This window comes from Neltuma alba, unplaced genomic scaffold (assembly GCF_004799145.2).
Source record: "Neltuma alba isolate B1F8T4 unplaced genomic scaffold, ASM479914v2 tig00013313_pilon, whole genome shotgun sequence".
Lineage (NCBI taxonomy): Eukaryota > Viridiplantae > Streptophyta > Magnoliopsida > Fabales > Fabaceae > Neltuma > Neltuma alba.
Genome location: NW_021637588.1, coordinates 126849 through 141472, shown reverse-complemented (window position 1 = coordinate 141472; position 14624 = coordinate 126849). Strand labels below are relative to the sequence as shown.

Below are 14624 nucleotides of genomic sequence, written 5' to 3'. Positions count from 1 at the left end.
AAATTACTTAATTATTTTTAAATAGTCGCTTTACTGTTCTTTGCTTCTGTTTTTTTTAGAGAACAATGGAGGTAAAGCAATTAATTAGTTGATTTCCATTAAAGGGGACATTTTTTTTCCCCAGTCATAATGTCTTAATACATAGTCAATCAACATATATACGCATCCAACACATGCGCAAGCAAAATTTATGCAAAATTTGAAGCATATTGCTTGATTGCTTGACACATATCCGTAAACCATCTGTTTTTCATTTTGCCTCTTAATTTGCTAAAATGGTTTTCTTCGATTCCCTGGTTGGTTGGCAAATAATTGATCAGCTATATATATGCATTGAACTTCTTGATCTGGGGGCAACAAACGGATTGAGTAAACCTTAATTAACGAAAAGAGATCGACCTTCAATTCCCATAAAGATTCGGTTAGCATATTTTTTTAATATTCTATATGTCATCTGATATTTGTCTTAATTAATCATCGACTCGTCAAGGATATAAATATTATAGTTGCAGATGGTTAGCCAAAATAGTATTTTCTTGGATTTACTACATATCAGAAAATTTAGGAACTTCTTTTCTTTCCCCTCAGATTAAAACAAGCCAATTGCTTGTAGCCACTTCCAAGGCAGCAATTATAAATTTGCATATGATTAGGCACACCAATTATTTTAGGTTTGTAGATCCTTATACATTTGTCATAATTGTTTTTCTTAATCTGATCTAAATATTAAATCTTTCCCCCGGCACATGAGATCTTGTGGTTGGCTAATAATAATTTCTTGGAGAAACAGACACCTAGGCACACTAATTATGATACCACATACATGCTTGCCAATCATTCGTAGAGTTTGAGAGAGAACTTAATTATTAATTTTTATACATGTGCAAGCATTTCTTCAAACTTTAGCCCAAAACCTTCACGTGAAACTGTCTCTTGACATTTCTGAACTCTAAAACATATATTTATTTTGGAATGTGCTTTTCACATCTTGTGTGTCAGGTACCGTTCTTTTATTATTTTATTTATAGTAAAAACTTTTACATTCTTTAATCAGATGAAAACTGTCAATTTCATTTTTATTTGTACCATAAGGGTAGACATCCAAATCTGCAATGATAAAGGTAGAAACGACGCTGAATTGAGTCTTTTTGGCACAAAAAGACACCATAGATGATTTGCAAATATATGATTTTGGATTGACATTTTATCGATACATTCACACATTCACAGAAATAGTTATATATAATACGTTCAAAAATAAATAGAGCCAAAAAAAAAAAGATATGACTATCACTTAAGGCATTATTTTGTTTTTTGGTCATTTTGCAGTCTGTGGAATTATAAATATGAGCCTTACCAAGGAAGGCACTATTAATTATAGCATGATGCTGGGACATCAACAGAACTTAGATCTAGAGTATCACTCGATAAAGACTCAAATGGTAAATCGTTATACATATCCGATATGCATGGTTTGCTCAACTATATGGTTAAATTATATATCCTATATATAATTAAAGAAGAAGTTACGCATTTATCAAAAAAAAAAAAAAAGAGGTCACACATCTAATAATAATTGAAATGTGTTTTAGAAATATATACAGTTAAATTAACTAGGATATATCTAACTAAATAGCTTAAACTACATTGGTGAAATAGACAGTTCTCAAGCATAGTTAATTTAACATTTATATCTTATTAAACTCAATAATTTTATCCAATATTTTTTACATCAAGCCAAGTCCGCTAGTACTTAACATATTTTTAATTAATTGACTTGGCATATTTATAAGTTATTAATCAACAAATTAAAATCATCACATGTTGGCGACATAAATTAAACCGATGTTCTTATGAAATTCAATCATGCACTGTGAATTAAGGTCAATCCTTGTCAATTGAATCAGTTGCATATGATGGGCAGCGGGAAATTGACAATTTGTAAAGTATGAAAACTCAACAAAGAATATTGAGGGGAAGAGAAAAAGATTAACTATTGTAAACACAGGTTAGGAGAATCAATCCCGAAAAATTAGCCTATTAAAAGGGAGAGCATTAAAAGGGAGAGCTTTTGAACTTATAAACTACCCCACACTTGTTATTAGGTTTCCTATAGTGGGATTCATAAAAATGCATCGTGCTCTTTCCTGGCCAGAGCACTCCGAGAACTTTAGGCCTTTAATGGAAGCACCTTTATTATGAAGACAAGTCCCAAATAAAGGGGTCAATTCTAAATAGTCTATTAGAAAGAAGAGTATCTTTGTTTTGAACTTATAAATCATACTACACTTACACTTGTGAGGCTTTAGACGTGGGACTTATAACATTAACCTTAATTTAATTAATGAAGCCATAAGACTATAATTCACCAACTATTTCGGTGGCTAGCATGATGAGGTAGCACACTCTTGCTGTTGAACATGTTCATAGACAGATTGTAGGTACCGGAACTAAATATGTATCCCCCATTAATTAATTCATGACAGCGTGCGTCACATGCCAGATTCAATTGCTACAGAAATATGGACCCAAATGGTACTGCACTGCAAACATACATATACATGACCTTTTCTTTTATGCCATATATCTCTGTAATATAATTCAAAGAATGAGAGGAAAGTGATGCTTCTGTGTGTGTGTGTGTGTGTGTGAACAGTGACAATCGTGAATAACATCACTATGACTTTTCCCGACAAAAAAAGCCATCTGAGCCATCCCATTCGGAGCCCCTGTTCACTAGTCTTGTGGCTGTATCCATCACTTGACGTCTTCAGATTATGAGGCACTCTGCTTGATCTTGTCTTCACTAATGAAGCAACCCTAGACCCATCCACACAATCTTTATTTACCCACTTTCATTTTTCCCAGAACAAGTTTTGACTAATAATGCAACGCAAAATAAGTGTCTTATGGGTGCCTGTGAAGTGTTTTTGTTAAAAATTGTATATAATCAAACCTGCTCTTATTAAATGGATGATTATTAAAGATTTGCCTTCGGTCATGTATAGTGCCATATTGTGAGTGGGGGGCAAACTATTGAGTTACGACGATGCAGTCTTAAGTGATGAGAAAGGAGTGGAGTTAATGGTTGAAGGTGGAAGGACATGAGTTGTCCGCTACTTGAACGACACCAACGTTACTACGTTGGTTCCACAAAAGCCATTTCCTCCTGCTCCTTCTATCACTATTTATCGTCTGTATTTATCGTACCTTTCCATCTCTCTCACGCAACAATAATTTTCACTATCTGTGGATTCATATCACATTACCTCTTTTTAATTATATGGTTTTTTCTGCACTGCGATTTTTGTGTCACCATGTGTTACCATTATTAGTACTACAGTACCTGTTTTAGTCGTCCATGTTTGGGAACAACAAATATAACTTCCAGCTTATATTTAATTGGTTGATTTTATTGAGATAATACACACATACATTCTCCTTTTCTATCGCCCATTTTATAATGATGGGCTGCAGAAATTTTGACTGTAATTTTAGTTGTGTGGGTGAATAATGATGTAATTTGACATAAAGGTATGACTATGACAACTTTCCTAGCAATACAGAATGGTGATATCATGATTGAATCAGAAGCTAATGAGTTTCCATACTTCTGATCACAGTTAGATATTTGTCGGCCTCATATTTTAATATATCTTTGTTTATATGTATATATATTTATTTATATTTATGTGTGTGTATGTGTTGGCCAAACTTTGTCTATATGTCGTTTTCTTATTGCTTTCTGATAATTCTGATCATAATTAGGGAATATGAGTCATTAATTTGCTGAACATGTATCGCGGTCCTTCGTTTCAGTCACTGACCACCTTATCTGTTATATCTTTAAATAAATGCTTTCTGGCCGTGGACCACAACTGCAGCCATATAATTCCTTATATAGCAGAAACGCATAACTGTTTTATGTCTTACCTTGGTCTGCCATTTCTTTTGTTGATTCTAGGATTTTTTTTTTTTGGACATGTTCGAATTTAGTAAAGATAATTAACATGAAGTAAATGATTGAGTTTGATCATAACTGTTGACAAGGGCTAAATATACATATTAACCAAGAGAATTTCATCACCAAATTTTGGGTGTCCATCAATAATACAGGTAATTGTCACAAATCTTTTCTAAATCTCTTCTTTTTCTTTGATTGTCATCGATCAGTTGCAATCATATCCCAAAATTATTCGATATTACAGACTAGGAGAAGACAAACTTCACGTTTCACTTTCATCTGGTCCATCATATCCATTTATAGCAGTGGGGATGTCGCTGGAAATTGCTATAATAGATTTTAATAAAAATATTGGATATCCAATACAATAGTAGTCTTACCTATGTGTTTTTGAGTTAACTGATCAGTTTAATCGAACTTATTGCCGCAAACACCTCTTAAACTCTTTGTTATTTGATGACCGAAAACACAAAAGGGAAAGAAAAGACTCCGTTATGAGTATTATCTGCTGCTGCTAATTAAAATCCTATACACTTAATTCATACTAGTATGTATCAAGTTCCACTCCTACATTGTTCTATGGCTTCACCTAATTCAATTTCTTTTTTTTTTTTGTGTTTCTTCTGAATTATTATAAAATATTAAAAATAGAAGGACCTGTCTATGCAAAAGCTGTGTATCTCATGATGCGTGGTATCCACTCTAAGTTGATACTTTTTTTAAAAAAATTAATATCTGAGTCCCACTATTTTATTTGAAATTGTGTATTTTAGTCACTTAAATCGAAAAGGTGAAAAAATTATTAATTTTTTTTTGCTTGGTTCAGTTTATTGCACCCCACGTCGAACCTATCAACTTCACTGATAGAAACATATTTCTAGTTAAGCTCATATATAGCAGCTATGATCGAGCTCTCTATTAGTTTGTACTGTCTTATTGAAATATTGTCTCCCTATAACCTTTTTTCTTCGATCTGGTTGAGGTTCTTTTAGGATTTTCAATAATTGAACCATTAATAAAGCCAGAGGTCACATGGGACGTTATCTCAGCACGATATTATTAGATCATTTTTATCAACAACCGCGAATGGAACTTGCAGGACAAAATGAAAGATATATAAAACTTCCAAAATACTTTAAAAAACTTATAGTGTGTGTATGTTTTTATGCTTCTTTCCTATCCTCTTCTTTTGTTCTCTCTTTTTTAGTCTTTTTTTTTTTTTTAATTCTTTTGCTTCTCATGAATCTGCAGAACTGACGAGTGTAAATATGAATATATGAATATAAATGAGTCTGTGGGTGTCACATTGGATTCCTTTAGGTACACATTTAAATAATAAGCTGGGTCTTCTTCTTCCTTTAAATTTCCTATGCCATATGCCTTTCGGCTTGAAAGGCCAGCCAACCTATAGTTTTATATATAATTAACACACATCTGATGCTCATCATCAGTCTCATAATTAATCAAACTTTGTTCCTTCTTCCAAAGTTTTTCTTAGCATGATTAGGGAAACCCTACATTCTTGGATTTGCTGTTACTTATTCTTCTTTTTCTTCCGATTAAGGCTTCTTGCAAGTTCATTAGGGTCCCTAAACTTTAGTTGGTTAATTGTATTGGGACCCCAGCTATGAGATCCATCACAAGAGAAAAAGAATATTGGAAAAGAGTAAAACAAGCATTTAAAGTAGTTTTAGTATATCTCTAGCATTCATTTAATTTATATCCATGATCATCACTTCTTTAAAATTTATTGTGCTTAACAAGCCTTATAATTTTTTCACTAGAAATTACAAATATTTTTTCTCATATAAATTTGAATGAAAAGAATTAAAAAAAATTCTCATCGCAAATTGTGAACTTTTCACACTAATTACTTTACATTAATATTGCGAGCACAGCATTGGGGCAATGACATAATTGAGCTTTTCGATAATGAGACATAAGCAAATTCATAGCTCGTTTATGAGAAACTCTTCATCAGATGTGAGACTTGAAGAAATACGATTTCTCCTTTCAAAGTTCTAAACTAAACAAGTCTTGTTTCATATATGAATGAATATGTAATCTTTTTTTTTCCCCCCTCCAATGTGAGATTTGTCGAAGTTAATTAAAACTCCCAACTTATTGACACTAATCATGACTGACCCAAGTCTATTTCTTGATTTACCCTTGAAAATATAAACCTCTCTTCTTCCATTTTTTTCCTGCCAGAAAAATATATAAACCTCTTCAGTGTTTCAACGATAAGGCAAATATGTTTGAACATTATATATATCGAAAGAAGGAGAATGATTTGGCCATGATTCCAATTGCAATATGAATGCAGATAATGTGAGAAAAGAGCAATCTAAAGGAAGATGCCGCTTTCACAGCTTAAAGCTGTCTGTAATATACCTAATGTTAGTTGGAGGCGTGAACTTAACATTGTTCTATATATCTATATATATATATATATATATATTATTCAATGCACATATTCCATTTCCAGCATAACATACTTTGAAAGCAACATATGCTCATCCTCCAATTCTAATACACATCTTATCTGAAAACTTTCAACTTCTTTACAGATTTCTTGGATAATTGTGTGTGTGGAGTAAGAGATTGTGTGTGTGTGTGTGTGTGTGTGTGTGTGTGAGAGAGAGAGAGAGAGAGAGAGAGAGAGTAAATTGTACTTTCTCATTTATGCATGTTTTGTTCTGCCAATTTCTTTGAAATTCAAAGTTGCGTGTTTAAAGAGATAGAATTATTTACTAACGAGAATTAGGTCCAAGAGGGAAGGAGTAAGTTTTTTATAATATGACAAACTAAAATTTAAATCCTCACGAGTTAGAAGAAATGCTCATATTTAGCATCCAAATTATGTCCCAAACAAAATCCTGAAAAAGATTATTTTCAACAAGCACATATTTGTGCGCAGTAAAGAAGAAGAAGACGACACAGCCATTTGATATGGGCCAAACTCCCCAGTGTTCCCCTTACCCAAAAATGATGGGTCGCCCAAAAAAGAAACTAACGGAGCTCAATACAAGGCAATATGCGTTTTCCCTTTTACATTATCATGCTACCTTTGAACTACCAAAATAACAATAATAATACCTACACGTGGCAATCTTATGATCTTCGTGTAAGGAATTTTTGGCTTTAATTAATTATTATATGGTTGAAGTAAATTACGCCTGATGACATCCACTTAATGGACTTTTATTGCTTGTTATATAAGAATGGGCATCAGATAAGTCTTTACACATTAAAATGATTAGAGGGAGCAACCTATGGAGTACAAACTAAACTTGCAGAAGAAATTTCAATTTATTTTTTTCGATATTTCATTATGTTTTGTTTTATAAAATTAAAGAAGAGGCCAAAAAAAAAACACTTTATTCATTAATGACAATCATAATGATAACCTAAATTATTCTTTCACCGTTCACCGCCATTTTAGATATAATTTTCAAAATAATGAATTAAATATTTTTTATTTTTGAAAATTATTCTAAAAAATTACCTTACATAATTATTATAAGAATGTAAAATATAATAATAATTATTGCAGTGAATTTTTTTCCTTTCTGGTCCCAGACTGCCTTCATCATACACTCGATGTGGTCCATTTAACATGGGCTCACAAATCGGCCCAATGTATAATGTGCACTAATTATTACTCGTTTTGAATTAGGGACTACGCTCCCTTGTTTGGATATAAAAAAAATTACTTCATTAATCCTTATATTTTGCATATAATTTTTAATCAGGCTCGTGTGATTTTTCTTTTTATATGAGGTTTGGATATTAATTTTCTCCAAAAAAAACCTGCATGATTGATTGTTTATAATTTAAAAAAGATTTGTTATAAATTGTATTTTGACATTCATAATTATGCTTGCTTCGCTCATTTGTGAGTTTTCCCAGGCCTTTTTCAACAGAAAATGAAAATCTCACTTCAACGTACCCTATTAAACCTTAGTTAGAATCAAACGAGTCAATTAGTTTTTCAGATTAGTTGAGAGTTTTAAAGAGGTCGACTATGTTAAATTTTTTCCCCTCCCATTGCTGAGTTTAAATAGAAACAATGTTGTTTTAAGTTTAAAAAGCAAAAAACAATAGTCCATTAAATTTATGACTTGTAATTGTCTTTTGTTGAATAACGACATTATGTGTAGTTTATGGAGCACATAAATATTCTATTTACTTATAAATTAATATTTTTTATTTAGATATGATTCTCGTAGTCTTTTATTATTTTAGTACTACCTCCAATTCTAAATATAAGAGCTAGTTGACTAATTTGAATAGATTAAGAAAATCACTTAAGTTAGTTATTTATAATAAATAGATGTTGTCTTTCCTAAAATATTCTTACTAACCAAGTTTATGGGTTAGAAATATTATTATTAGAATGACTATTTTAAAAAAATGAATAAATATGAGAGATAAAATTAATTGAAATCTTATATTTAAAACCAAAATAAAAGTCAAATGAGGTTTTATATTAAGCATAAGAGGTGGTATTATATATGAATGTTTTATTTATTTTTGTTGATTTTAATTCAATACGATCATGTTATTATTATTACTATTATAATAGTAATGATAATAATAATTGAATAACTGATTCGCCTTGTTCAATGATGAGTTGCAGGAGCAGGAGTAGGACAGGAACCTTGAGGAGAGAGCCAACAAGTTTTCGAGTTGGTGCAAGAGATGTTACAATGCAGGGGCCTGCACAAGTTCGATGGCTTCTGTTAGTTTCTGACTAAATGGCCGCCAGAATTGTGTCTCCATGTTTTTATTGGGCTCATTGAAGCCTCCCTCGAGGCCCTGTCAGGAATCTCCATCCTCTCGATTCTCTCATCTACCGCTTTCCTCTTCAGCTACCCTCCTTAGTCTCGCTGCCACCTTCTCTTTTATTCACCAGACAAATCCTTTGTTCTCAAGAAGCAGTGATCACGATTCAAGATAATTGATTGTCCACTTACTTGCACCAGCTTAAGCTGTCGTCCAACAAGTTCACCAAACCAACCAAAGATAAAACATAAAAATGTCGTCTGTAAGTTCGAGGAATTTTACGTTTTTCTTTTTTGTAAGGGAAAATAATGTCATATTCGTGTATAACCGCGTTGGGAAGTCAAGCGATTCCTTGCTTTAATAGTCTGCTCTGCGGAAGTGCAAGGACGAGATTGACTCTTTGGCCAGCAAACAAAAGGACTGTATTGACTCCAATGCTTTTGTTTGAGGGGTGTCGCTGGAATTACGTCAATGGCAAATAAGGCTGCAGGTGGGAATTCAACAGTGCTCATGAAAAAAGCAATGAAAATGGACAAAGGATTTTCTGCTTTTCATAATATGCCTGTCGGTCCCTGCGGCGAAAGAACTAGCTTTTTAGGTAACCTCAATCATAAGACTCCCCTCCAAATTCTTTCTCATTAATCCACCTATCCCTTTTCTTCTCCCTTTCTATTTCCTATTATGTCGTTTGGGAGCCCATAATACAAGCTAGTACGACTACTTAGGCTGTAAAACCATCAATTTTTTTTTGTCTTTTTGTTTTTTTAATCTGAAAACAACAGTGTGATTCTCTAATACTCCCAATTTCCGAGGACAAACTCTACCTTTAAAATGAGAATGGGGAAAATTTTAGCTGTTCTTTTTATCCCGTCAAAGATCAGAATGCTTAAGCCGCTAACCCCAATGATGTTTCTTGTACAAGATCTTTCTTGATCTCTCTCTCTCATTGCAGCCTTGCTGGGGACAGAGTGACTCAGAAGAGAGAGGTCACCTACCACACGAGAGTAGCGTGTAGCTTAACGCCTTAAACAAATGCACATCACTCCTGCCCCACTGGAACTAGAGGAAAAATCTCCGACCTTCTCCTCAACCTTGGTGGGTATCACTGATCACTGACTGGCGAAGCCGTTTCATGAAGATTCTCACCCTGTGTTGTAAAAATGGTGGTCACAGAGAAGTCTCATGTTGTTGATATAGACAATGGTCGTCGGCGTAGCAGCTCTGTCGGTGGCGGTGGCGATGGAGGGCATCCAGACACAGCCGACAGCGTAGATAAGGAGCTAAAATCCTCCCATGAGGCATCTGGTGCCGAGATTGTGGGAGTGTTAGAAAAAGAGAAGGGATCCCCCGCATCGGAGTGTTCGGTGGAGGTAGATTTGGGGAATGTGGTGACTGAAACTAAGGCACATTTGGGTGAGGTGAAGAGGGATTGTAGGATTTGCCATCTTAGTATGGATATGACCGATCATGAATCTGGGAGCATTGAGCTCGGATGTTCTTGCAAGGACGATTTGGTTGCTGCTCACAAGCAATGTGCTGAGGCTTGGTTCAAGATCAAGGGAAACAAGTAAGTATCTCGTGAAACAGTCTTATGTTGTTGATGAAATCTGGTGTGCCCTGCTGACCTATGCTCATTGTGCTGGTGATTTGTGAGAATGCTTTTGGCTCTCTGATTCTTAGATTGTTATTGTTAGTTAAATCTGGATCATTTGGATTTAGAATTGATTAATTTCTGCTTACCCTTTGACGTTTCCAAAACGGGGTAAAGGACTGTGCTTATTGCGAATTAACTTGAATTTGGAAAAATCACTGAGAGTGAGTGAAAAATGGATTCAGCTACATTACTGGAAAAGTGACCAAGGTCACCTGAAATGTTTAATTACCTGGAAAAAAGGGATGAAGTGGCTAAATTTAACTTATGTGCGGGTCCTAGTATTCATAACATGGCTGTACCTAACAAATTGCTGTTCGACTGTTATGCAGGTTGACTTTTAATATTTGAGTCAACCTTCATGGTGATTGCTGTAATGTCCAAGTCTGTGCATTGGCCTAATCGACTAAGTCCTTTCTGTGTTCCTTTAAGTCAAATTATGGATTGGTGCACAATATACCATACCTTATGCAATTTTGTGATATAACCGCATTCTATGAAGTTCTATGTTCACCTGTCGCTCCATTGTGACGGGCACGGGCTCAAGATCCAACTATTTGGGCGTGAATTTTGGGTGAGCCACTGAAACAGAGAAAGTCATAGGGATATCATATATAGTTCTCTAGTCTCGTGAAAAAACTTGAATTTATAGCCATGGTCTAGGAGCTCAATTTACTATAGGAATCCTGACTGCACACAATATCTTGAATTGATTTCCCGCTGGAAGGTTGGAGGCTTGTTAATATCCGTGGTTGGTTGCGGAAATAATTCAGTCATAAATATGTTTATTTCTATGGGTAGCTTTCGTGTGAAGGAGGCAATGCAGAAAATTGTCCTATAATGCCAAATCATACTGATTCCAATTGTGCTTTGATATATCCTTTGACTACTGTTGCCACTTCATTTATTAATGTTTTGGCAAGTCTAAAGTTTGGATTTAACGTTATATTTGTCCAGAAGTTTTCTATATTCGTGATTTGCCTTTTAAATCCATCCCTTTTTTTTTTTTTTTGGTTGCTAGAAAACTAGAAATTCAAGGTCAAGATGCTACTGACCATAAATCTCATTCTTTTCAAGAAAAGCATAAGGCTTGTTGAGGAACTGGAAATTGTCGGAGGAATGCATTTCAGAACTAGTTTGTGATGCCTAATCCTTCCCCTGAAAGCTTTAATGGCAAAGCTGATGTCTTGCACCAGTTGTTTGCTAGTCTAACAATATTTTGCTGGTACAAGTATCATGCACAAGCTGGATTTTGATAAAAATTTATGTTCTTGTGAAGCAAAGCTTTTGAAATTCTTTGAGAAGTTTTTGGATTGCATAAGCAGATTTGAGGACAGAATCTCATATTCACGTTATATGTGTAGTAATTTCTTAGATTACATACTGTAAATTAATTCATGTGAATTTGGGATGCAAAACATCTTCTTGGAAACTGGTTTTTCAGATGAAACTACTGCAAAACTTCTGTCCTGAAGAAATGCTATGAACGCTGTCGCATTAATTACTTTATTTCCGTGATTGACAGAACCTGTGAAATCTGTGGATCAATTGCACGCAATGTAACTGGAGCTTTTGAAGTTGAAACAATTGAACAGTGGAGCGAGTCAAATGATGCCACCTTGGCAGCCCCAAGTGGAGCTGCGTCCCATGCTGATAATCGAAGTTTCTGGAGGGGCCACAGATTCTTGAATTTCCTACTAGCTTGCATGGTCTTTGCCTTTGTCATATCTTGGCTTTTCCACTTCAATGTACCTTCTTAAGATCCTGCAACTTCTGGATGAAGCAGATAAGTTTAAGGCTTTGAGGGTTGACAGACCAGGATATGACCCTTAGGCCTTAACACAGGTATCATTCTCATTATCTGTGACTCATCCATACTTGATTGGAGCTATCTGTTATATATACGTGATGTGCATATCAGACCCCGCACGACTGATTGTTGTTTAATTTTTTACGTACTGTTGTTAATCCTATTTTTGGACAATCTACAAGAGTACCTTGTACGGTTCCAATCTATGTTTCCCTGCTTGAATGGCTGAATCTATATAACGTTGTAATCTTCTCGTTTTGCGTTCTGATACGCTCACCATGTAGAAATTGCGTTCAATGGCCAAGATGGAACGTGCGAGATAAAAGATGTTTTTGGGCAAGACTGTAGTCAGTATGTGTATAAATGAGTTAAATGAATCATACTAGTTTTTGTTACTGGCATCAAGAGGTCGAAAAGTGAATTTTCTTAGTTCTTAGCACACATTTTGGATTGAGTTTTTCTTTTTAAATGAATAAGTTTGAGCGAACTATATTATCATTATGCCCTTCAATCTCAGTGCAGCCTGAACTCTAGTACCTGAAACTATGAAAATACGAATTAATGTTGTAAAAAATGACAAAGTTCTTTGCGGCATTCTTAAGTGACATATTTGTATATGTTAATTTTAAGAATTGATTTCTACACGATTATTTCCTGAAATTAATTTATTCAATGATACTGGACACATTTATAGGTTCGTTTCCAGGCTTCGATTGCAGGGTTTGTAAGTACGCCACCTCTCAAGGTGGAGGGCATCTTTGCTCCAAGTGAATGTCATGTTGCTTAATGTAATGATAGAATACACTCGAACTCAGTACAGATGAGTCCCAACTTTGGACTATGATCAAACTTGTGAAATATGGAGGCTGAATTTATGATTGGCCGAAACGTTCAAAAAATTAAATCACAATTAACTGCTAGTAGAAAGACGGCTTATTAATAGTAGAGAAATAAGAGCTAACAAATATGGCCTGAGAGAAAACCATGTTAGTCTCTTCTGTTGTCACCTGCAAGCTGTAGGGCAATGAACAGAACAGAGCATGGAATTGGAAGTGGTTGGGTGCATATGTCATCCGACAAATCAGCACTCTGCAGATCCAAAGGGCAAGAGGTGGTTGATTCCAGCTTGGATTTTTCTCTCACTAGGTGATTATCAACATCAAATTTGCTCGGATGGGGAAATGAGTTGTCTGCAACCTGTGAGGGAAGAAAAACAAGAGATAACTGGTCAGAAAAAGAAGCAAGAGACAAGATTAGGAACTGCCTGTTTTTTTTCTTGGGGGGGGGGTGTAAATACATGTATCTTTCAATTGGAGGCAATCATGTTCGAAGTATTATCAAACACTAAACACGAACATTTTTTCCAATGAAGATTCAAACATTAGTTTGCGATATTAGGAAGGACTAGTCTTTTTTATTAGATTCAATCATATTAATAGAACTGGCTGTGTTGTCGGATGCCAAGCCCGATGAGCCTCGTGGTTGTTAAGTAAAAGTTTGATGGCCTTGGTGTGTAGGTGACCCATGCAAAGTTTCTGACTGAGGATCCGGAATTTTTGGCATGTAACGCACAAAAAGGCCACCCATATTATCCTTCGAACCAAAGTCTTGTATTGACAATCGCTGGGCTTCCTTTTTTTTTTATACAAAAAAATAAAAGTGAGTTGGGTCTCAAAAGCTCACCAGGGCTAGAACATGCCTCCAGGCTCAGAGAGCGCTTATAGAGGTATTTATAAATCGCCCACCAACAAGATCCTCATATAAGCAGCAGGATTTGAACTCACGACTTTATGAATTATGAGCTGATTTCTTATTAGCTGGGCTTCCCTTGATTGTAATAGAAAATGATGTTCGGTATGCATATGAAAAGGGATAAAATACTTTAGCTTGTGGTGTTTGATAAAATGAATAAATGAAGAGGAGAAATGAATGCAACTTAAATTGAAAAAGGCTAAAGACTGAATTATCTTGTCATTTGTATTAGGAAGAGATCAGTTGGAGTATTCAAAATAAGCCTGTCCCGACTGGCCTATTCGGATCTCGACTATATTAGAACATGACGAGACAAATAAGGATAGGACATAGGACGGGTTCGTCTCATCCCAATCATCCCAGTAGTAATATTTTTTTTTTTATCATGTTATGATTATTAAACGCTAAAAATACAAAATGTTTAAAACATATGTAATACAAAATGTTTATATTTATAGCTTTCAACATATGTGTAGTTGAATGGTTATTATTTATCTAGAGTTTTTATAATTGCTTTGATTTTTAGAGTGGTGAAAATAAATTTTAGAGTTATTATGTTACTAGTTACTCCCTTCGTCTCTTTTTATAAGCAACAACTATCATTCCCTTCTTATCCCTAAATATAAGTAGCATTTGCAAGTTATGTTAAATTTTTGTAG

The 14624-nt window shown here is 34.6% G+C and overlaps 1 protein-coding gene across 1 annotated transcript; it reads left to right on the top strand.

Annotated features, from left to right (window-relative positions):
• Nucleotides 1-9615: 9615 nt before the first annotated feature.
• Nucleotides 9616-12618, top strand: LOC114736126 (uncharacterized). Its single transcript, XM_028923900.1, has 2 exons — nucleotides 9616-10319; nucleotides 11929-12618. The coding sequence occupies exons 1-2, from the start codon at nucleotides 9913-9915 to the stop codon at nucleotides 12161-12163; spliced, it is 642 nt and encodes a 213-aa protein (XP_028779733.1). The 5' UTR covers nucleotides 9616-9912; the 3' UTR covers nucleotides 12164-12618.
• Nucleotides 12619-14624: the final 2006 nt, after the last annotated feature.

What these genes read in the sequence shown, in the direction of transcription:
- LOC114736126 (XM_028923900.1), top strand. Translation starts at nt 9,913, where the DNA reads ATGGTGGTCACAGAGAAGTCTCATGTTGTTGATATAGACAATGGTCGT. An exon ending in TTCAAGATCAAGGGAAACAA is followed by an intron (nt 10,320 to 11,928) that starts GTAAGTATCTCG and finishes CGTGATTGACAG; the next exon opens with AACCTGTGAAATCTGTGGAT.